The 24,290-nt window shown below is 40.5% G+C and overlaps 1 protein-coding gene across 1 annotated transcript in view; it reads left to right on the plus strand.

Annotated features, from left to right (window-relative positions):
- Positions 1 to 24,290, plus strand: part of MYO10 (myosin X) — a 163,440-nt gene that overhangs the window by 86,837 nt on the left and 52,313 nt on the right. Inside the window, exons 4-18 of the mRNA XM_071453951.1 lie at positions 2,916 to 3,103; positions 10,413 to 10,547; positions 11,551 to 11,675; positions 12,560 to 12,573; positions 12,697 to 12,781; positions 13,448 to 13,551; positions 15,614 to 15,743; positions 16,669 to 16,787; positions 17,506 to 17,652; positions 17,840 to 17,940; positions 18,171 to 18,237; positions 19,352 to 19,444; positions 20,176 to 20,244; positions 20,424 to 20,506; positions 22,082 to 22,190. Of these exons, the coding sequence (XP_071310052.1) occupies positions 2,916 to 3,103; positions 10,413 to 10,547; positions 11,551 to 11,675; positions 12,560 to 12,573; positions 12,697 to 12,781; positions 13,448 to 13,551; positions 15,614 to 15,743; positions 16,669 to 16,787; positions 17,506 to 17,652; positions 17,840 to 17,940; positions 18,171 to 18,237; positions 19,352 to 19,444; positions 20,176 to 20,244; positions 20,424 to 20,506; positions 22,082 to 22,190 (1,569 nt within the window). The remainder of the gene's footprint in view (positions 1 to 2,915; positions 3,104 to 10,412; positions 10,548 to 11,550; positions 11,676 to 12,559; positions 12,574 to 12,696; positions 12,782 to 13,447; positions 13,552 to 15,613; positions 15,744 to 16,668; positions 16,788 to 17,505; positions 17,653 to 17,839; positions 17,941 to 18,170; positions 18,238 to 19,351; positions 19,445 to 20,175; positions 20,245 to 20,423; positions 20,507 to 22,081; positions 22,191 to 24,290) is intronic.

Below are 24,290 nucleotides of genomic sequence, written 5' to 3' on the forward strand. Positions count from 1 at the left end.
AAAGACTTCTGGAAAATTTGTCTTTTAACGTGACCTTTTAAAATAATTGGAATAATCTTTAATAACAGTGCTGCTTCAGCCCATTGATACTTTGCTGAACTACCCTGGGTGAAAGCAGAGCCTTTGCTTGGGCCAGCTAACTCCTTAGTCCATGCAGACTAAGCTGGTTGTGGCTACTCCTGGGTCAGACTGTGACACCTGGTAGGTGATAAATGGGATCCACTGTGTCTGTGAAGAATATGCTTTTTTCATCATCTTGCCTTGGGATGAGGAAGTTGTTTTTGAAGTCCTGAGTTTGTTCTGTCATGTGCCATTATAATTTGGTGGCAGTTTGTGCATGCATTTAACTTTTCCTGCAAAGAGGTAGTACACACTTAAAGCACCAGAAGACTGGAACCACAAATCTGCATCTTTGTCAGTAGAGACTGTGGTTCTTCACATTTTTGCTGAAAGGAAAAGATAGAGAGAGGAATTTTTTTAATAGTGACATGTCCTAAGCATTACTCAATGAGGTGATTTTTTACCAGTATGATTTCTGCTGTTCACTAGGTTTCTTTTATTGCTGTAATACACTGCCCCTTTCTCTATTATACCTCATTTCATTACAAGGCAATGAAGCCAGCTCACTTTATTTAATAAACTTTAATAATTCACAGTAATGACTAGTATTCTGGAAGTCTTTTTGTCACTTAAAAAAAATGTGCTTAAGTCATGTGAAAGACTGCCCCATTTTAAATGAGTGTATGCAGAAATGGACTGCTGTCACCTCTTCTGATATTTACTATTTTGAAGAGAAGCAAGAAAAGTCCCAATGTGTAGCCCATGGTGATGCAGTTTTGCCAGTGCTTTTTCGTGGAGGTACTGTTCTGTCAGGTACTTCCTCTTGCAGAAGCTATAGAGTGATTATTTAGTTATGAAGCTAGATGGTATCATGTTTCATGGGGATTTTTTTATTTACATCTTTGCCATGGCATCTGTTGGGATGATGTGCCTCAAGTTACTCTTTTCCAAAGACTTCAGCCAGACTTTAATAAGGGAAAGAGGAAGATCCGTAGCAGTCTCTTTTATTGGTCATACTTGGACTGCAGTCATGTAATTAAAAAAAGAAGCCTCTTAAAATTTTTCCCTGTGCAATCTGTGCTGAAATATGTATCAAACAGAGGAAGTTTTTTTCAGAGCCTTCCTTGTTACTTATTACTTATTTAAGAGTCCAAGAGGGGATGATCCCAGGAAATTAAGCTGTTGTCTCAGTGCTGTAATTGCCTGTGATACGATCTCATGTTGAAATGGTATCTCTCTTCTAGATGAAATCTTCTGAGCTGTCGCACAGCATGGGAGGGTGGAGGGGTGGTGTTATAAAACACAGATTGAAAATTCACCACTCTGTTAAAAGTGCTAGAGTTACAGTGAGGAGGGATATTCCTCTTACTGCTAATAAAATTGTCATGATTTCAAGGGCACCACTGCAGTTCCCCTAGCAAATGCTCAAAGCTGCAATTTGTGTTGGGCCTGATGGAGGTTGAACAGGTGGATAATGGGGGCTGTAACAGCAGGGTAACAGTGAGAAAGGAGAGCTGACACACAGTGATAATTGCATGTTAATTAAGGAGAAAAAGAGGGAGGCAGGTAGATGTGGGCTTTTAATGCTGCAAAAGAGACTGATGGAGGGGAAAGGAAAGTATGGGGGAACTGATGGTCCCTTTGTCTTAGTGAATGCCCTGTGGTGGCTTAGAGAAGGAGGGGCAGGGGGAGAACATAGGGCTGCCTTTCAGGGGTTTGCAAGACGTTGCTCCCCTTATCCATCCATCTCTGGTTAGGGGTCTGTGGAGGTGAAGAGAGCCCCAGTCCAGCTGTCAGCTTCACAGCTGGTTCCTGTCAGTGATGAGAGGATTGATGAGACATCTGTCTGTACATGGGGGCTGTGTTACAGGGCTGGAGGCTGCCCAGCCTGGCTCTTCACCAGTCCAGAGCAGGGCTGTTGTAGCCAGGTGTCAGCTCCCTGCCTGTAACTGCAGAAAGGGCATTTAACGAATTGGAATTGGGACTGCAGAAGTAACGCTGCACATGCTGTACAGTATATCAATTAATTTCACATGCCCCAGAAACTCTGGAGATAGCATGCTTAATGTCATCTCCTACCTCACTTAATGGAATTTTATTAGAAAAATATATTGAAGTGGATAGAGGGTGAGGGAGAAATTGCAAACAGACTGTTGAAAATGATCAGGTTACTACAGCCTAATGAGTTAAGGCAATGGGAATGGGCATAAGCTGCTACCTGGGTGGTTTTGACTGATGTGCTATCTAATTGCAGTGGGATAGAAATTAATGACTTGCCAGTTGCTGTTCTGCATCCAACTAATATTAAAAATGTTGTGGAAACCCAGTGATTCTGGAGCATCTGCTGCTTCACATGCTTTTCTTAGAGCCTTCTATTCTAAATATTATGGTCCTAGTGTCTACCATAATGCCTGATACTTCTGTTTTAAAAGTGAGTAGCAGAGAAGGACTTGGATGCTCTACATGGAAATACAGACTTTTCCACTGTTACTTTGGGCTCAGTCAGGTTTTTAGTAAGTTCAGCAAGTCCCTAAGGACACATGAGAAGCAGCTGTAGGCCAGCGCTGATAGGCATTACCATGCAGCTGTAAGCAGCATTAAGGCAGGGATTTGTACAGTCAATAAGCTCAGTGTTATAGGTGGGGTAAGCCTGAGAACATGACAGAGATGGGAACAACTTTCACCCTTTTGTTGCTTTTCTTGAAAGGAAGAAATCAGGGAAAATTGCTGGCCACCTTTATCCAAAGGATTGTTATGGTTTTGCAAGTGTGTATTTCTTGTCTGTCGTTAGAGAAGAGTGTCAATCTGTTCCCTACACATGTGCTAACAGCTCTGGGGGTGTTGTGTCCTTGCAGACCTACATTGGTTCGATAGTGGCCTCGGTGAACCCCTACAAGAGCATCCCGGGGCTGTACGACCGCGCCGCCGTGGAGCGCTACAGCCGGCACCACATGGGAGAGATCCCGCCCCACATCTTCGCCGTGGCCAACGAGTGCTACCGCTGCCTCTGGAAGCGCCACGACAACCAGTGCATCCTCATCAGGTGAGAGCTGCCTGCTGCTGCTGCTCTGGGTGCCCCTGATGGTGAGCTGTGGCATTCACGTTTTCTGAAAATCCCTTCACCCAGGATTTTTCTCCTGGGAAGCTGAGAAGGCTCAGAGAAAAAGGAAAACAAATTCTTATCTCATTTGCTTCTCCTGTGTTGTGCTCACATGTGGAATGTGTTTGGAGATTGTTTATCCAACAGGTGGTTGTTTCATTGGTTTCTGCTCTGGGTTGTTTTCATTCTTTGGCCAATTAGTGCCAAGCTGTGTCGGGATTCTGAAAAGAGTCATGAGTTTTCATTATCATCTTTTTAGCCTTCTGTAAGTATCCTTTCTGTATTCTTTAGTATAGTTTAGCTTAGTATTCTTTTACAAAATATAGTATCATAAAAAAATAAATTAGCCTTCTGAGAACATGGAGTCAGATTCATCATTCCTTCCATCGTCGGGGCACCCCGTAAATACAATAGTGAGCCTTTCAAGGTGGTTTGGGAGCATGGCTGTGGGCCACGTGGGGAGAACTCCAAAAGAAAGTAGACTTTTAAAACAGCATGGTTTCAAGAGAGTTCTGAACTTGTTTTGTGTCATTCTGTGTACCTCTAACAAAATGTTAAATTTTTTTAATGTGTCTTACAATTATATTTAGTGAAAAAACTCAGTTGAATTTTTTTGGGCATTTTTGGTCTTCACACATGAAATGTTACCCTAAGTGTTTTCCCACCAGTTTAAACATGTCTGTGCAGCTCAGTAGTTTGTCACCACTGTACTCTAATTCCTGTATGGAGAGGAAAAAAAAACTTAACCTACCAGTTCTTGAGATATGCAGTAAATAAGAATAGCAAAAGAGAAACCCCTCCACATTTCAGCCACTTAATTCTGCCTGATTAATCTTCCTTGCCTAATCTTGTTGTGCTTTAATTTAATGGTGATTTAATAGCTTCCCGTTTGAACCACTGTGTCACTGGTATTCAGGCTCTGGCTGGGGCCGAGGGTGCGTTAGGGAGCAGTTGGCATTTCAATAGTTTTTCACTGCTTTCAGCTCCTTCCTTCTGGCTCCAGAAGAGCTGAAAACGCAGCCAGCTCTTTTCCCATTCCCTAGCCTGCCAGCTCAGCTGTGTTGGCTCACACACAGGCAGGGAGACCAAAGTCTGGCCCTCCAGATAAGGAGGAGCAGGTCACTGCAGCATGGCCCCGGCCACCAGGCTCTGGACAGGGGGTGATGCTCAGTGGGGTAGGAGACCTTATGTCTCCCCTTCCTCTCCTCTCTTGCCTTCAAAACATTTTTGTGATTAGGCCTACTCGCTGTCATCTTCTGCACCAGAAGGTTACACGTGTAGAGCTCTTCAGGCACGAGCTGACATGATTTTGGCTGTCTCCCGACCTCCCCAGGAGTCCCTGTGGTGGCTGTAGGACTGACTGCAGCCCAGGGTGGACAGTGGGACAGAGAGGGGTGAGGCACAGTGAGAGCAGCACCTTTGGCAATAGGCAGTTTCTACTGACATTTCAGATTGTGGGCCAGGTTGCAAGGCTTCATGGATACGAGGGGGATTTGGTGTATGTAGTTCAGCACCCAGGCTGTTGTTAGAAATGTGGATTAGCTTCAACACAGCCAGGCCTGCCTTGCAACTTTCTGCAGGTCACAGTGCCCACCTGCCCTCGCCTCTAGGGAGGTTCTGCTTTGCAGTGACACAAAGCTGAAGAGTGTGTTTTTTCAGCTTTCTTTAACTGTATTTCTCCTTCTTATTACTTGATACATAGTTCCGTGCATATAAAGATGAGCTCAGGTAAGAATCCAAGCAAAAATAAAATTCATAGAGATCTTTGTCATCTAGCCTGGAGTCATGATTTTGTGTTTTATTGCCTGGCAGATACTTGTGAGCAGCCTGTGTATACAAATTTAGTGACCAAAACAATTTCTGGTGGCCATTGGTATTTTTGCCATTTGGCACTAGTCTCAGTATTTTACCTTTCATTCCAGTTCCTCACAAGCTGCCAAGAGGAAAGGAGGTTATGTCCTAAAATGGACATAAGCAGAAGCGTGTGATGTTCCAGGGGAGTCTTCAGCACTTTCTGCTCTGTAAACCATGTGCTTTGGTACAGATAAACTATAATATGGAGAAGCTTTGCATTAGGAATCCCTTTTAAAATTGTATACTGTGGTCATGGATTGAAACAGTGATTTGTTTAAGTTCTGTGTTTCAGATAAGTGGCACAATACAACTGTTTAAGGGTATCTTGTTACTGCAGAAATTGAGGAAATGTGCAATTTAAATTTAAAAAATTGAATGCCAAATCTGCTTTCCTTAAAGAGCATTAGCTGCTCTATCTGTGAAGGACTCAGAATAGGATTTTTTAAAATTACTGAAGGTTTCCATGGCTTTTCTACAGCTTAGGAAAATCCCTGTTCTCACATATCTCGTTTAGGGCATTGGAAGTGGAGGTATGACAGTGTGCTTGGCAAACTCAGCATCCTGATCATTCCTGCATCTTTTACTGGTTTAGAATTAGACATTGCAACAAATCACTGTACTGTCACTGTAACTTTCTTGGTTACTACTGGCATTTGAAAAAGAACGTAGCCAAGTAGAGCTCTTTAGTGTTTTAACATGGACAAATATTCTGGTCTTGCATTGTAATGTAATAATGTAAGAGATAATGAAGAGGAAAATTCTGTTGCATCTCGAAAACACGGTGGTTAAAATGAGGGAATTATTCACATTCTGATAGGCAGTTTGAGCTGCTCCTGACCTTGGGATCTCAGCATTCGGTAGCAAATTGTAACAGCCACACAAAGGAAGGCGCTTGGAATGCTTTCTGATGATCCTCTGGACTTGAAGTGCCCCCTGCTGGCCCCCAGAATTAGCTCAGCTTTGGTTTGCAGCTGCATTCTTCTGGCTTTGGGTTCAAAAACCTGTGAAAAATATTAATATTGGGATATTTTTCTGGCTGGGGTAGGGTGAGAGGGTGAATTGCAGAACACAAATTAGAAAAACTCAGAATATCATTTAAATGTGAGACCATTTTTCCTGTATAACTGTTCAGGTCAGAGGTGAAAAGGAAGGAAATACAGAAGAGATGATAAATTGAATCACCCAGAGATGCTTATTTATTGGTGTGTGTAACAGGCATTAATTAATGATAATGCTGCATAAAAAGGACTGAGCAGCCTAAGATGTTAACAAAACAATACACTGAAGAAGCTGTACACAACTGGTGTATTAGAATATGTACCTAGGTGTGAAAGGGTGTTTTAACTGTCACAGGCTAAAAAACTAGCATTTTTTCTGTAGACAAAAACATCTGCATCAATGAATTCTCAGTTTCATGTTGGTCTGAATCATTACTGCAGGGTCCAGTTTCATTTAAAACGGGGGGGGGGGGGGGGGGGAAAGCCCACCATGTTAAAAACATCTTCTGATTTTTCAGCTGGGTGCCTCAGGAACAGGAAGAAAGTCCATCTAATTTGAGCAATAGCCAAGTGGCTTATCCTGGTGTTGGAAAGGGGCTGAGCTGCCCCATGATTAGCTGAAGTTCACAAGTTGAGACCAAGTTCAAACCTCCAAACCTTTATTACAAGAATAGGAAAATATTTTTAGGTTTGGTTTGAGGTTTTTTTGCTGCTCTGTTTAAAGTGACCTAGTCTGTGCAGAAGCAAACAAACGCTCTTCTCTCAGATAAAATTGCAATTGATCCACATCATAGCACTCCCAAAGTGTAAAGGGAGCCACAACCATTGCTCTGTATGACATTCGAGTCAGTGCCATGAGTGGGAAATCACTGTCTGATACCAATTTGTTCTCTGTTATTATTATCTCATGGCCTGAAACTTTTTGTTATTGTTGTTCAGCTTGAAAATCAGTATGAAACAAATCTTTTCTATGGGACCCAGACCTGTGATGGGTGTGGTGTCCTTGTGAGACTGATGCACCAAAGTTCAGATGTGCATTTGATGAAGTATATTTGCTGAAGGGCCCTGTTTTGTCTATGTGTATCTGTCTTGGGGTTTTAAAGGCAGCAGACTGTAAGGCCCCAAAAACCTCACTTGTTGAGACTCCTGAAAGGATTTATGGTTGTTTGGGTACTCAGACACATGGGAGAAGTACTGAGAAGATGTTCTCAAGGGGGGTCAAAACAACAAAAAACTTCACTGGCAACTTTAGAAAATCAGAGAACTTTTGCAAAGGTTTAGAGCAGCATTCCATCAACAAAACACTTCTCAAAGCATTAACTTAGCCCTTCTATGCTCATCCAATTTTAAGTTACACAGAGCTCCAAGAAGAGGGAATTAGAGGAAGAAAGAGAGAAAGGCAGAGAAGATGCAGAAAAGAACAAGTACAGCTATCACTCCTGGTTCCAGTGGTGTTCAGCTGATAGAAATTCCAAGAGGAGGTAGGGTCAAGACATGTGTTGGCCTCCTGTCTCACTTCAAGTACCCTTTGGCCTTCCCGGGCCCTTCCCCCCTTGTGAGGTTTCTGGTCATTTTGCCCTCAGGAGCTGGGTTAGGGCTTCCAGAGGAGCTCATGGAGCAGTGCCTTTGGTGTGTCAGCGATTAGCAGCCGCTACAGACTGTTCTGCTGTTTCTTACCCAGACAGAACAGGGAAATGATTTAGTGTTACATCCTTCAGAATGAGGAGTCTCTCTCTCAGTGACCCCTTTTTACGTTGTGGCAGTTGTGAGTGCAGGCTGCTGTGCCCTTAGCCCTGTATAGAACAAGTCATGGAGAAAGTCTAAAGGTCTTCTAAGTGGGGGCCTTCTGGCCTGCTGTCAGACTTAATACGTTCACAGTCCTGAACGTAGTGATGTGGAACAAGTTGGGCACTTAAATTCATGGGCTGGAAAGGTTGCTGGAAAGGTTGCACTAAAATATTCACCCTTTACTGACCTTGTAGGCAAAAGCTTTCTAAGCACTCTGAAAGATTGATCCCATGTAACTGTAAAAGTGAAGAGAATGGAGTGGTTTCTACTAAATGAGCAGAGAACATTGTGTAAATCCATCCTTTGGACCTTGTGGAACTGAAGGTGGTTCAGAGGAAAGTTTTAAAAAGTAATAAGAAGTATAACATGGGAAATGGCTAATGGAGACAGGCACCTTGAATTTGGGGCACTAACCATCAAGTCCTGCACAGCAGAAAGAGTGCCAGGATGAATTGTTGGTTTCTCCTTCTGCCATGAGAACTGAGAGGTATCAAATGAAACTAATGGAGGTGGATCTAAAAAACAAGACCATCTGCTTTTTAAGGGAGTATGGCTAGAAACTCACGGAAGATAAGTATATTGAGGGTTACAAGACATGTAAAAACCAGATTTAGGTCAGGAAGCCTCTGAACAGCAAATAACTGGAAGCTGGAAGAACACAAGGGAAATAATCTATGTCTTCCATGGGCATCTCCAGTTGGCAGCTGTCAAAATAGGACATTGGGGAGGTTCAGAATCAAACCAGTTCTGAGTCTCTCCTGTTTTGAGAAAAAAAACAAGAGCATGTAATTGTGCATTATGCCAGCTGTACCAGAGAGAGGTGCAGGAGGTATTTTTCCATCAGCTTTGAATATCTCACTTGTAGAATGGCTCTCAGTTACAGTGGGGTAACTTTCAGCTTCCACAGAACTACAGATGCTGCAGATCAAGGGACAGTGGGTGGGGCAGAGGAAGGATGGTATCAATGGAAGAGGTGATGTCCTCAGTGTCACTCTGTGCCTGCTTTTGAGCTGTATGCATGGCTCAGAGGGAGAGAATTAGGCAGAAGAGGTGTGTATCACTTGATGATTTATTGCACTAGACGAGAATAATGCAAGGGTTTGTGAAGCTCTCTCACAATTACTAGTAAAAATGTTTTTTTATGGTGAGTGTTGAAAGCAGGAATGAATGTTAAGTGTTTCTTCTTGGGCAGAAGAGATAAGTGAAAAGAGAAAGAGAAGGAATACTGAAAAGGCCAGACATCAACAGTAAAATTACATAAAAAACGTCAATGGTAAAATTACATATAAAACAGTACAGAATTTGTTTGATGTGGTATAAATATAATGGATGAATCACACTTGCTGGAACATATTGGCATTTATGAAGATGTCTCATTATATTTCCTGAATGTCTCTTCCCTAATTTTATTGTTGACATTCATTTGCAGGAAAATGTCATGCTGTATTTATGGGCAGTGCCTTTCTTCCTTGCATTTTACTAGAAAGCATCATTATACTTTGTTGTAACCTAAAATCAGTGGGGCCATTACTCAGCAATGGCACAACAAAAGACTGTCAGATTATCTAGGCTTGCTCCACATGCCCAGTTGTGCTCCATCAAAGTCAAAATTCCCACTTGCTATAATGGAAAAGGTGAAGTAAGACCAAAATGTCTTTCTTTGGGAGTAAACTGGAATTAAGTACAGCTTAATGAGGATCTAGGCCACAGCTTAGGATACAATGCTATTGCTGTAAATGAAGAATGAGCAAGCTAGACAAACTTTCCCTACAAGTTATATTTCTTAATAGCTCACAGTGTCTGTTTAGGCTACATAATTTAGGGTACTGGGGAAATGAGCCAAATCTAAACTTTCCCTTTTTAGAGTGTTGATTTTGAAGGGAAACTGAGTATATTGCCTTCTGTGTGCATCAGTAGGGTTGCTTATTAATAATTTGCTTTTAAAATGTCAATTTAGCATTATCAAATGGCTTTGTTCTCCTGTGGGTGGTGATGAGAGGTTTTATATCTCTGATGGTAATGAGAGGTGGAAATTGGATATTTTGAACTCACATGAATCTGGTTTGTTTCAAAAGATATATAAAAAGTGTGTTTAAAGAGTATGTAGCTCACTAAGAATTTCAGTATTAATTATATGAGTAACCTTTATGTGTTGGAATGTGTATTTGTGTCTCTAACTTCCTCCTCCTCCCAGCAGGGCTCCTTCATTAGCTAGATTGCTGCAATGTATACCAAACCTTCCCATATAATTCTTAGTTTGGTCTTTATCCCTTTACCATGTCTTTGTTGTGAGTTTATTTTAACATGATGGTGGGAAGTGTTGGATAATTGTTTGCATTCAGAGAGCTCTTTGTTGTCTCCTAGGTGTGTGTACACATGCAGTCAGTGCCTTGAAATGCTGTCTGGGCAGTTAAAAAGCTTAAGGACAGCTTGTGTTTTTCCCTGGATGTCATATTCAGGAAGTTTAATGGGGTGTTCTGGCTTCATTTGTCCATCACTTCTAATCACCCCAGTCTTCCTGACCTCCAGTAATGTAGAGTTTAGGTGGCTAGCCAGAGGGCTTCTTCACTGGCCACTGGGACTGTGCAAACCATCTCCTCCTCTTCTTTCAGTGGCGAAAGTGGTGCTGGTAAGACGGAGAGCACTAAGCTGATTCTCAAGTTCTTGTCTGCAATGAGCCAACATTCACTGGAGCTGTCCTCCAGAGAGAAGACCTCCTGTGTGGAGCAAGCTATTCTTGAGAGCAGGTATGGGATCTTTCAATACACAGGTATTTTTTTCAGAAGATATAAACTTTGACATTGAAATAAGATCTTGCAATGTAATCAAATATGTGTGTGTGTTTACTGAACAGTAAAATGTGTACTGGAGAAAGGGAAGTACTCCATTTAACAAAATTACCTGGCTGCTTTAGAGAATTGTGAGCATGTAGTATCTCTTAGTGAAGCAAAAATACACAGAGTTTTGAATTGCATGAAGCTTTAATGGTGGCTTTCATTTGTGTTTGGGGCTGAATTCAGATAATCAGAGTAATGGAAATGGGTGATGGGAGGAAGATACCTTTGGTTCAGTTTGTGTAGCCTGAGGATACGGTAGAACAAGATACAGCATGGTGAGGATAAAGTGCTCAAGTGGTAAAAGCATGCTGAGGAAAGGGAGGATAAGGAGAGCTGATAAGACAGATGAGTAAATGCATCAGATAAATTGTACACAATCTGTGCAAGCAAAAAAGAAATCTTGGTGTTGACGTGAAATTACATGGTTCTAAACTATTTAAAAACAAAGGCAATTTGAGATGCTATTACTTTTGTTTATCTTGCTTCATCTCTGCTGTACATGCTGTATCTTGATGTAGGTTTTTTTTTTTTTAATTTCCCTAGGACAAGGACTCCTTGCCTCTATCTAGCAATCTGCATGCACTGAGATTTATTTCTGTCATCTGAGTACTGCAGTGAGAATTGTGTGCATCTTTTGAGCAATTACAAAAGAAGTAGGAAGTAGCAGTTACTACTCTGAAGCTGCAGAGTAGTTCAGTGTGATTTATCTTCCCTGTTGCATGAATACTGGCATCTTCTGCTAGAAAAATGAGATGCCCATTGCTAAATGGAGGGTAATGCTGGGATGTAGGCTGCTGCTGAGTGGAGTGTCAGAGGGGAGCTTGTCAGAGTGCTGTTCCTGTCACCAGCTCCATGTGAAGTTGTTGGCATGCTGGTCACATGTTAACACTCCTGTCATTCTCTGTCTTCACAGTCCAATTATGGAAGCTTTTGGCAACGCGAAGACTGTTTACAACAACAACTCAAGTCGCTTTGGGAAGTTTATTCAGCTGAACATCTGTCAGAAAGGGAACATTCAGGGAGGAAGAATTATGGATTGTATCCTCGTTTGGTGATTTGACCCCTGTTTGTGGGAAGCACCCGTGTACCTCCTTGATGGAGGGCTGAAGGAGAGCTGGCTTGCCTTTGTCTCTCCTTTCACCTCATCCTGAAATATACACAGTTAAATTGAGCCGGTGTAGGTGGGAAGGGGAAGCAGCAACACCAAATTCACACATGCACTTCTGCTTTTGTGGTGGTGTGGGGTGTTTGTACTCTTGGAGGAGCAGCACTTTGTATTGCTGCCCCTAGCGTGACATGGCTCATGTGCATTTCCCATGTAATGAGCTAAAACAGCCTGAATCCTTGTGAATAACTTGAGTTGTCAGCCATTTCCCTCATTACTGTACCCAAAGATAAGCTGCTTACTTCTCTGGAAAAGAACTTGAAAGAGCAGAGCTGCTCAATTTCTGCAGTGTGAGTCTGGGTAGGTTAAATCCTCGGATTTGTCCTGCATTTGCCAAAATGAGTCTATGAGCCACCTCCACCAGAGCAGCAGAGGTGTGGGGATGAAGAATATTCCAAGGAGATCCTACCTGCTGTTTTAAACTGTGTTTTCAGTGGGGAAAATTTAATTCTTGAGTTTTTTTCCAAGCTTTATGGGAAAAAAAAAGCAGATGTCATTTAAAATTCAGAATCTCCCAAGTCCGGTTTTGATGGGATGGAAGAGAAGGTGCTGATACACTGATATTAGAACTGCTACAATATTATCATTGTTGCTACTTTATTTATCTTGTTGTAGGTGTATGAAACAAGCGTAGCATGTTTTAAGACCATGATAGTCTTCCTATTGTCTCAAACAAAAAAAGGAAGATTATAAAAAGCTTCTGCATTAATTGATTTTTACTTTATTCCTTGACTGAAGCTTCTCTTGCTGGCTCCAGATTTATTGGAAAAAGTAAGTTGATGTTTGCTTTTGCTTATTTAATTGTGTTTGATTAAATTTTTGTCTGAAACTGTGGATAAAAAAATTGTCTTCAAAAATGATCACTTAAGTGGAAACTATTTTTTACTTTGACAGAATCGTGTAGTAAGACAAAACCCTGGGGAAAGAAATTATCATATATTCTATGCTCTGCTGGCAGGGATAGAAGAGAGAGAGAAAGGTGAGTGGCAAAGCACAAGTCATACAACTGTAGTGGTTTTCTGCTAGCAGTCAGCAGTGGTGACAGCAGTGGAGAATTTAACTGCAGAAACCCACTAACCCAAGCTGAGAAATAGGTTATTTATTCAGCTGGGATTCAGTGAGTGTGAATTTGAGCTCAACTTGATAAAGGAGCCTACTTAGCTGAAGAATGTCACTGAGCTGATGGTAGTTTTCCTCCCAGGTTCTGCTGTGGCCTTGGGAAAATTACTTGGGGACAAACATGCCTCATTGTGTTCAAACTGAATATTTTTGCTGGTACTAAATAACTCCACAGCAACAAAGATAAATAATTCTGGTTGCTCTAATCCTTTCTCATAAAGAATAAATCCATTGAACAAAAGAAATGACATTTGTATACGTGCAAAATTGCCTAAAGCTGTTTCAGCATCTCCCTGTGGGCCTGCTGTCTTTGCATGCTAAAAAGTAGAGTTAACTCTATTATGCAGCTAAATAAAACAAAACCCAGCAAAATAACCCCCCATCTGATTTTAATATAAAGCCTTGTCTTGTGCATTGTCATAATTTCTGAGGAAATGAATTGTGAACTGTTTAAGTCTGACATAGTGATTTGTGGAGTACTTCTGTTTTGGTATTCCTTTTCACTTACCCTGTTTTCTCTCATTAGATGCTTTTTACTTATCTGTACCTGAGAACTACCACTACCTGAACCAGTCTGGATGTACAGCAGATAAGACAATCAGTGACAAAGATTCTTTCAAGGAAGTCATTGTGAGTTGCTTCCCTCGTTCCTTTGCTTTAAAAGTGCTGGAAGTTCAGGTGTGTGGGGCCCATTGACAGAGCAGGGTACAAAGCCTTCCTGTGCTTTCCTCCATGTGCAGCCCTCTCACTGAGGGATTAATCTTACAGGGATTTATACTTTCTCAGAATGCTTCACTGTCATTTTGAGCATGCCTTTATCTTTCCTCCAGTATTTCATTTTTACTCATTGTTTCAAAGTATACTGTAATTTAGCAAAATGCCTATGTTTTGAAATGAAAAGAATATTTATATTACAGATATGTATGCATATGCATATATGTATATATATACATATATAGACATATACATATACATGTGTGTATGTGTATACATATATATATATATCACTGGTTTTCAGTCTGAAAGCTTTGCCCAATTCATGTGGTATCTACTGGGTGGAGTCTGCAGTACAGCAAAGCACCTGTGACTCTTTAAGTTGCAGCTGGAAAATGCAGTTGTATGGAGTAACTTACACAATAGAATTATGAAAACATAAACACAGATTAAAAACCCAGGTCCTGATGGAATTTCTCTGAATGGCTTTATGTTCTCACCTCCACAGCAATTAGTCCATACTGACCACACTAATTGGGTATTGTAGCACTGAGGTGATGTGTGTTAGATTTTAAAAATCAGATAAAACATTTGGTTTTATGCCCTTCACCAAACTGTTTTTGCTTAGCTATGTTAGTTTTTTTGCCAAACTGATGAACTAATGTCTAGTGGATGCAGCAGATTTTTAAAGTGTAAAAATCCCTCATCCTCTATGGCAGAAGGAAGTGTTGGAAACATTGGTAACTTACCTATATTGTAGTCACATGCTGAAGTTGATTGTCATGGCATTTAATTTGTGCTAATCATGCCCAGCTAGGCAGACCATGAAATCAGCTGGCCAGGTGATGTTTGCCTGCTGCCTGCAGCATGGGCAGGCTGGGAGTGGGGCTGCCAGGCTGCATTCCCAGAGCAGGAGGTGGGCAGAAACCTCCCAGCTCACCCTCACCTGCCTTTTCCTGTTATAGTCATGTCCTTTGCCTGCTTTTATTGCAGTGTAAGTCTTGGAAGTGTTACTGAAGGGAAACTTTTTTATAGGAGACAGAAAGGAACAGCACAGTGCGCAGGGAGATGAACTTGTAGTGCTGCTTCCCTTTAGTTGTGAGAGGTCTTCTTTACAAAATAAACCTTCAACCATTATCTCTACCCTGCTTTGAGTTGTGGGATGAGTCTGAGGCTTTTCCATTTGTAATGGATGATTTATGAAAGACAAAATGTGTCATCTGTCAAACACCTGCAGTGACTATAACACGATGAGTCTGACTATAGGGGCACAAAACAGTGATCTGGTCTCAGAGAGGCTCATATTACACCCAAATTTGGAAAGTTTGGTCATTTCAAGAGGCACACAGTTACCCCTTCCGTGTCAAAGGAAAGCATGTGTTCCTCTTGTTTTAGTGTTTCTTTTAATATTTTACTATTTGCTCTTCTCCTTATTTATGTAATTGAACCTTCATTGTTGCTATATTGTTTATTCATAAATTCAGCACTTTTTATATAGTTACTTTTCTTCTTCAGTTTGACTGGAAGTTGTCAGACCACATTGGTAAGGTGCATGTTTGGGCACAAAAATTATCAAATCTTACATGTTGCTGTGTTTTTTCCCTCATGCCTTGTTACCTACAAGGCTAGTAGGCAAATTTTGGTAAAAACATGCAGGAGGTAATCAATTAATAATTCAAATTACAGTAATTGCAACTGATGCACAACTCAGCAGGTCATTCCAATATTTATATGATTTTAATGATGAATTTGAAAGCAAATTACAACATCATTACCACATCAAAATGAAATTTCTTAAAAGCAGAGTGATGCTTACATGTTCCAAGATGTCCCAGTGATGCCTTAGAGTGTATTCAGTTTGGGTTGAAACCAAAGGAATGAACTCGAGCCAGCTCTCTTTTAGTCCTGACTTGCTTTCCTAAGGCCTCCCATTTTTGAGTCTGTGCATGTTATTGAAGAAGCTCACATGTCATTCCAGACTGCAATGGAAGTGATGGAGTTCAGCAGGGAGGAAGTACGAGAAGTTCTGAGGCTGTTGGCTGGCATTTTGCATCTGGGAAATGTTGAGTTCATCACTGCTGGGGGGGCACAAGTGTCCTTTAAAACAGGTGAGAAGGCTGTGCATCCCAATCTAAATGTTTCTTGGGGTTCTGAAAGCCTTATTTGTTGTTAGTATATCTAAACATAGCAAGGACAAGGAGTGAAAGGGTTTTACTGCTTTTTAACATCTGTAAATGTTGATTAAAATGTTACTTTGAGAGGATGGGGTTTGACAGATAAGGCAAAGTAGTCTGCTGCTGGATGCTAAGTCTTAATTTGGGAAGACCTTGAGCACATACTTATTCCATTAACAGTAATGAAATTCTATTTGAATCTAATTCCTTCTTTGAAATATTCTCAAGCTGATAAAACAGCAGTGCTCAAATACATTCCCTAACCAGGATCTCCACTGAAAGTATCTTTTTTTAGAGCTTGCAGTATTTCAATTACATATCTGAAAGAATGTGCTGGTATGTCTAAAGATTGAGCTGGTGGGCATTTAAAATGTTTGTTTAAGTATGGCATTAGAGAGTAGAATTATGTACTGTTTTATATACCACATTATAGCAAAACTGAAGATTAAAGTATGCATGGAAGAAAAATGTCACTGGTTAATCCTCATCATCCCAAGAAAAATGGAAACACATTCATGTGGACAAAGAGTCTATTAATGTTTGTGTCTGGAAAAATGTGTTAGTAGATTAAGTTCTTGGTGTAGCATTAAGAGGAAAATAAATATTTGTGACTTACTTGTGATGTACTTCTACAACTAATTTCCTTCAGTTGCTCATATTTATGCCTTTTCATGAGCAGCAAAACAGTATCCTAGAATTTCTTGTTGTGTTTTCATCTTTAATTCCTGTCATTTTAGGAGCATCTTAAATGGTAGTGGTAGTTGTAGTAGTAATAATAATAATAATAGTCAAAAACAAATTGGTTTCATAGCTTTATATATTTAAGGACATATTTATATTTGTCTTTCTCTTTTGCCAGCCCTGGGTCGATCTGCTGAGTTACTGGGGTTGGACTCCACACAGCTAACAGAAGCATTGACTCAGAGGTCAATGATTCTCAGGGGAGAAGAAATCCTAACACCTCTTAGTATACAACAGGTAAAGGCATCTCAATTTTGACATGTTTTTAGGGTCTTTGAAAGATGTCTTAGTCTTCAAGTCTAGAGAAATCAGTGATCACTCAAGAACAGAACCTTAGCTCATGCATCAGAGTTGTAATCACAAATATTACATAGATACTTCTGGGAAGGGTATAATCTCTTAAGATCCCATCCAATAATTTTGGCCAGGGCTTATAGCTTGTCCCTTGTTATTTTTATGAACACTGATTACTTCCCATTTTTTTCAAATTCTAAACATGTAGCCTGATATTTTTTTCACTATTGACACTTGTGTCAGGGGGATGTTTTCTCAAAATTTTCAGGAGAAATATTTTTTATCATTAGAGAGTGAATTAGAAATAGGTATGCATAACATGATGTTTCCCTCTGGAAAAGGGTGAATTAAGGTATTGTCTCCTACACTTCTCTTTCCTTCCTCCACACCTGAAGTTTATAATTTCCTAGTGTTTTGAATGCTGCCTGAAGTGTAATTTTAAAGCCACATTTTAAAGTGCAGCTGTTTTAAGTTAAACTGTTAAAGGCCAAATCATGATGCTTTGTAAGTGTAAATACAATTGTTGCCAAGCTACATAGGAATAGGGAGCTGCTTGCATTGTGCGTTGTTTTGTGCTGTGCTAAGGACACTGACCAGCAGAATCTTGTCAATTCTCAGTCGTGGGGTGGTTGATGCGTTGTCTATTCCCTCTTTAACACAGGCAATAGACAGCAGAGATTCTATGGCTATGGCACTTTATTCTCAGTGTTTTGCATGGGTCATTAAGAAAATCAATAGCAGAATCAGGAGCAAGGAAGACTTCAAGACTATTGGAATTTTGGACATATTTGGATTTGAAAACTTTGAGGTAGGTTTCAAAAGTTTATTCAAATGGAATGTCTGGTATTTATACTTTATTTATTTTTGCTTTACATATTTTTGTCATCTTCTTTGGAACTTGATTTTAAGCATGTTATTACCTAACCTATTCCCTTGCTTGCAGAGTAAAATACTTACAGTGTATATGCATTTTTGAAAATTTCTTCTCTCTTTAGGTAAACCGTTTTGAGCAGTTCAATATTAACTATGCAAATGAGAAACTTCAGGAGTATTTCAACAAGCACATCTTTTCCTTGGAGCAACTGGAATACAGCAGGTAAGAGAGAGAGGAGAAATCTGAAAGAATTTTGACAATATTGTTCAGTTGAAGTCTTAGTTTGCAGCTACCTTAGCTTCCTTTGACAGTCTGTCTGGAGCAGTGTATTTATATGGAGCAGTGTATAAAGCAAGCTGATTTTGCTGTAATTTTCAAGATAAACACACCAGCTTCTCCTATTTCTACAGCTAAAATAATTTCAATAAAAAGGCCCACTTAATTTTCCTTAGGGAAGGACTAATTTGGGAAGATATTGACTGGACAGACAATGGAGAGTGCTTGGATCTTATTGAAAAGGTAAGAAAGAATTTGATACTCTTACCTATTTTTTTTTTTTTGTTCTGAGGTAATATGTCTTCAAAACATTTGTCAATGCAAAGAACAAGTGAAGAAAATGGTGGATCTTGCATGTTTAAATAGCAAATTTTTAATCAGATCATTTTCATGTATGGTTGTGTTAAGGATTCTATTGTGAGCTCTTTTCCTTGCAGCAACTTTTCTCCATGTGTGATGGTACAAAAAAGCAATACTTGGAGATGATTAAAAAGAACCAGTTGATCCATGCTCTCTCTTGCCATCAGTGCAAGGCAGGCTGTGTGTGTTATCTCCATGGCAGGCTGTGTGACTCCAAGAGTTCAGACGGGCACAGACGCGAGCGGCAGCGGGCAGGGGATCCAACGGGCAGGACGTGACTGCAGTCAGGGCAGGGTGGCTTTTCAGGAGCTGCTCTGAGCCCTTGGGAAGTGGCTTAGTAAAATGTGCACCTGGACAGCCGTGTTTTCCTGAGAGGCTGTTATCAACCTGGAGCTTGCTGGACACATTAATTACCTGTGGGGTGGCTTGCTTTGTTTACCACCTTTTCTAGCATGAGAAGTGGGGAGCATCAAAGGAAATTACACAGAGGCATATGTAAAACAAAGGGAGGTTGTGCTTCACCCAGGGTGAAGTTAAACTGTGTATCTTTTGCTCTGCCTCTGGGCACTGTGGGTGCTAAAAGTTTGCAGTGGTTCAATAACTGGGTGGATAATTATATGGAAGAAACTTTTTTGAAAGGCTGTTTTACACAAACTCCTCAGACTTCTGATCATTGGAGGTCTTGGAGGCTAGGGATAGATTCTGGGGCAATATCACTGGATGCATCTAAAAACTGCCTATGTCAGGAGAATTGATTCTTCCAGTAGCTTGTTTTTCTTTATTTTGTCCACAGATCGTATGCTCTATATTTCAAAAGGAGCGTTTCCAGAAAAACAGGATTACAGTCACCTTCAATAGTGGGGTTTTAGTTGTGTATGAGTGGTTTTGTGCCTCTCTGCACAAAGCAACTTCAAGGACTGTGATTTTTCCAAACAGGGGGCAACAGCTGTGTCCGTCCATGCACTAATTAATCTTCTGCCTCTTCTTTCTGTTCTAGAAACTGGGACTGCTAGCACTCATCAATGAGGAGAGCCATTTTCCTCAAGCTACTGACTCTACCTTACTGGAGAAGTTGAATGCCCAGCATGCTGTATGTGATATTTTGCTGATATTTGCTGTGCAAATTATGTAGGATCTCTTTGCTTTGGTAGAAATTCATGGTTCAAACATATGGGTGTATTGTTCTAGAGGCTTTTTTGGATGTGATCCTACTTCCCTGGCAATCCATATACTTTGTTGACAAGGCTCTGAGTTGGTTTCTGGAAGAACATATCCTTGTTGCTATTCACTTAAAGGTTTCTATTGTAGTGAATAAGTCAAATTCTACTCTAAATGAGAGCTCTGTCAACCTGCAGTAGCTCAGATTATTTAGATCTTCAGTTTCCCTTGATGTAATAAAGCATTTGCCTTGATGTCATTTACTGAATTTTTGCTATTTCCTCTGTTCAGATTAGTGTTACCTTTATTTGTGATACTGGAATTATTTTTCACAATTTCTGGGATGCAAGCATATCCACCAATCTTCATAACTGCCAGTTTAAGACAGAGCCTTCTGTTTCAAAGTGCCTTTTATAGATGGTTCTGCCAGATGGGGTTCAGGTTTAGTATAATGCCTTTTTATGTGCTATAAATCTGTTATTACTGCATTTGAAGCAGCCCAGACTAACAAATCCTATTATCATGAGTTGCTTGTTTGCTTTTGGAGCACTAATCTTCCAGAGAGTTTACGGGAAGAACAATGGTCTGTTTAGGTATGGGTTGAGAGGATTATGTGACAACCCCCTCCAGATATTTCTCTCTTTTTTTTCCCTGTCCAATTAGAACAATCCTTTTTATGTAAAACCAAGGGTTGCTGTTCACAACTTTGGAGTGAAGCACTACGCTGGGGAGGTAATTTCTTTATTTGCTGAAATTATTCCAAGCAGAACTTTCATTAGCTTAATTTTCCCCCAAGGCTGCTCAAAATTAACTAAAGCACTCTGTTCCCTCAGCACTTTTTACAGCACCGCTCTTGTGAGAGGTGCCTGACTGTTTGGCTTGTTGTTCGAACCAGCTCTGTTTCCTTCTAGGTCCAGTATGATGTCAGGGGGATCTTGGAGAAGAACAGGGATACTTTTAGAGATGATCTCCTGAACTTGTTACGTGAAAGCAGGTAAGTTTCTGCGATTTTTGTTAAGGACATGATGCTAAGGGGTGTTGTATCAACTAATTCTGCCAGGATTGAACACTTAATTCTGCTGGGGTTTGAATGTTAGATGTTGCATAGCAGCAGGCCTTGACAGACCTGAAAGGAGCACAGAATGACACAGAGATGAGCATATCGTATCACAGAAATGAGCATGTCAGAGTTGCCTGTAAGCAGGTCTGACTGTAATCTGTTCTCACAAAGTTGGGTTTACCTACATTGTACTATTGTTGCTGTTCAGTCCAGGGGCTTCCTAGAGAACTTACTTGCTGCTCTGTACTAAGTAAGGATGCTGGAGGGTGGTCATAGTTTTAAACTGTTTCAGAGTGCCTCAGAGGCAGTGTGCATGTGTGGGTTTTTACTTCATGTTTGTGTTTCTGGCATTCCCTTATTGGTTGAACACTTGCTCTCAGAGACTGCCAGGGTGCAAACTGCCATATAGCAATTGCTTTGAGGGGACAACTTCTATTAAGATTTATCTGACTGAAAGTCTGAGCTTGGATGCCTTTGGTACTTGTCTCATGTCATTCTGATGTGTATGGTCTTAGGGTCCTTATGGTGGTACCCTGTGAGCTGTGGTGGTACCACATCCCTTTTTGTAGGTGTTTGGTTGAGACTCCAGGACACACAGAGGAATGGCAGAAGAAGAGGGAGCTGAGCCTAGATGTTGCTGTCTCATCTGGTGCCCTCCCCTATCCCATCCAGTCATCCTGCCTTGCTGTGCAAGTTGCTTCTTTGTAAATCCCTTAAGTCCTTCTGTGCCAGGGAAACTGTTAATAAGCAATTCCCTCTCTGTTATTTGTTCTGGATTTATGACATTTCTGATATAACATCTGTCAACTGAAGTATCTAGGTAAAAATATTAAATGAGTTAAACTGGGCTGGGCCTGGTTTTGCTTTTACACCAACATCTGTGTGGAACTTGAATTAAAATGTCTGTGTTTCTGTAGAAATGCTAAGAGGAGCATACCCAACTGATAGGGTAGAAAACAGCATGCACAGCTGTTATCTGAAAGTGAGACTTGCATGGGTGCCTGTTTTGTGTTATGTCCCTAACCAAGCTGGAAGTCTTGTTTTTTAGTCTTTGTTCAGGTACAATTCTGGTTGCAGTCAGCTGCAGTTTTGGTTGAGTGAAATGCAGTAAAGCCTCCAGGACTTCACACTTCATTTCCCTGATGATGTGTTTGGAATTGAGAAGAAGGAACCTCCTTGTTTTGGTTTTGTTTTTGTTTGTTTGTTTGGTTTGGGTTTTTGTTTGTTTTCTTTTGGGTTTTTTTTTGTTTGCTTGTTTTCTTTTTTTTTGTTTTTTTTTTGGTTTTTTTTTGGTTTTTCTTCCCTGGATAAATTCTGCAAAGGCAAAATCTATTGTTTATTAAAGATGGTGGAGAAAATAAGCAAATAAGAGAGAAAATAATCAATAAGCATGTTTTTGATGGTGGAGCTTCTTGCTAAGAGACAGTGCTTTCTTTGCATTCTACAGCGGTGAACCTCACAGTCTGTTAAGATACACTTTAGAAATACTATTTTTCTTTTCCATTTCAGTCTTGATTTCATCTATGATCTGTTTGAACACGTTTCAAGTCGCAACAATCAGGACACTCTTAAATGTGGAAGCAAGCACCGAAAGCCTACTGTCAGTCTCCAGTTCAAGGTCAGTTAATGTGTCAGCTCTGCTCTGTAGCTAATCAGTGACAGACAGACCCTGGTCAGTAAGGAACAGGTGCAGATTGAGAAAGGCAAAACCTGAGCATGAAAACATTGCTGTGTCTTCTATGACACTGCCCTTGCTGATTAACTGATTGACTATCCTGGCTTGCTTCAAGTATGCACTAACCTTTCCATCACACCATCCCCAGAAAACTCCTGTTGCATTCCCCACTTGCCTATTTGTTCTTATTTTAAAGCTCATCTGTGAAGTTGGTCTCTCTTGTCCTGATTTGTCTTTATAATCTAAATCCAGCCACAAAATCCCTCAAAGCCTTACAGCAGTGCCTGAATGCTGAGAAAAATAAGTGCTGAATAAATACCTCATTAAGGTGTTGCCTTGCTTTAGCTTAAAGTTTGGAAGGCGTTTTTGTTAAACACCTTTTTATGGGGCTTTATAGCCTCTCATCAAAAAATGGCACCAAATTGAAATCTAGCATAAAGTCTATCTGCAAATTATTTAAAAGGGAAAGATTGGCATGGAACATCTCCTAAATTGCATGAGTACAAGTCTGGATTAGTTGCCTTTCATTTTGTTTGAATTAATATACGTTTGCAGAGTTCATTCACTTTTTTAAAGAAGAGCAGACTCAAACCCCTTAAGGGCAGATTTTATCCTAATAGACTATTGCTAAGTGTTGGGCAGAACAGCAAGGAGTGTATGCTGGGGCACACACAATGTCTTTTATTAAAAAACACTGATGTATTTTTGGGACAGCTTGCTTGTGCTACCATAACTCATCTCAGAAGTATCCATTTCTTGTCATGAGATGGTGTTATTTGCTGGTTTTCTGGGGTAGCTGAAGGTACTGTTTCCACTTGGTTATTTCTATATGTGCAAAGTAGACCTTTAAAATGTTAACCTTACAAAAACAGACCATATTTTTTCACTCATTTGGCAAGATAGAACAAAGTGTAGTAGTCCTTCTGTTCTCTGTCAGAGGTCCTGGAAAACATAAGGGTGATAAAACATGAAATCAAAACATTATTGCCTCTTATCTAATGCTGCAGTAACTGACCATTAACCAGCTGGGCTGCTTTACAAGATGTTGACCTTCACATCATGCTTTCCCCAGAGAATTAGGTTGGGTGTTTTGTACATGTTTTAAAGCCTTACAGAGATTAGTCCATTTTATTTCAACTGAAGATAAGAACTTTGCCTTCACAGTTTTATTCTTATGATAAATTGGTTGACTCTTCTTTTCATTTGATGACCTGCCTAATGCAGGGCTGGGGGTGCACACAGAAGAGCAGAATTTAGATACCATCTGTTGCAGCCTGTTGATTACCAGGGCAAGCTCCAGATTAGCTCATCACCTGACAGTGACTTAGAGGCTTGCAGCACTGTGCAGAATCTGGCTGGCTGTACCAAGGTGAAAGTGAAAATAGTTTAAATAATTTTTGTTTAGACTGACCAACTTTTCCAATCCGGGCTCCAAGTGGGAGCCTGGGATGAGAGAATTGTGCACAGATGTGTAATGTTCACACGGGTTTAATAAGAATGATGCCTGTACTTTTCAGAGCTGTAAATATTTGTCTTTACACAAAGATTTTTGTCTTTGTATGTTCTGTTTAATATTTGCTGCCCAACTCCCTGGTCCATAGGCTGGCAAAGCAAGCAAACCAAGAGCTGCCATTTATGTTCCCAGTTATTTTGCTGTTTCCTCACTTTGCTCTGCACCAGTGTGTGCACAGCCATAACTCTGCTTGCTGCCTTTTTCACTGCATGTTCAATCACCAAGTAAGTGCTTGGTCTGCAGATTAAAGCAAGAATTTGTTATAACAGACTGACATTGACAGTTTTGCTCCAAGACATATGGCAGGACACACAGTGCTGCTCCTTTAAAATGTGCACTTTCTGCCTCCTTGGCAGCCTTCTCTGTATTCTCTCTGCTGCCTGGCACAAAGTGCCACCTTTGAGGGGTGTAACTTTACCACTGCTAACTTTGTGGGCTCTTCAGAGCCTGAGCTCCTCTCCTGTACAATCATTTGTATCTCTGCAAAGTAAATGCAAGACTTCAGTTTAAAAAGGTTCATCATACTTAAT

This window comes from Agelaius tricolor, unplaced genomic scaffold (genome assembly GCF_023055355.1).
Source record: "Agelaius tricolor isolate 1412-34295 unplaced genomic scaffold, bAgeTri1.0.p SCAF_2, whole genome shotgun sequence".
NCBI classification, from domain to species: Eukaryota; Metazoa; Chordata; class Aves; order Passeriformes; family Icteridae; genus Agelaius; species Agelaius tricolor.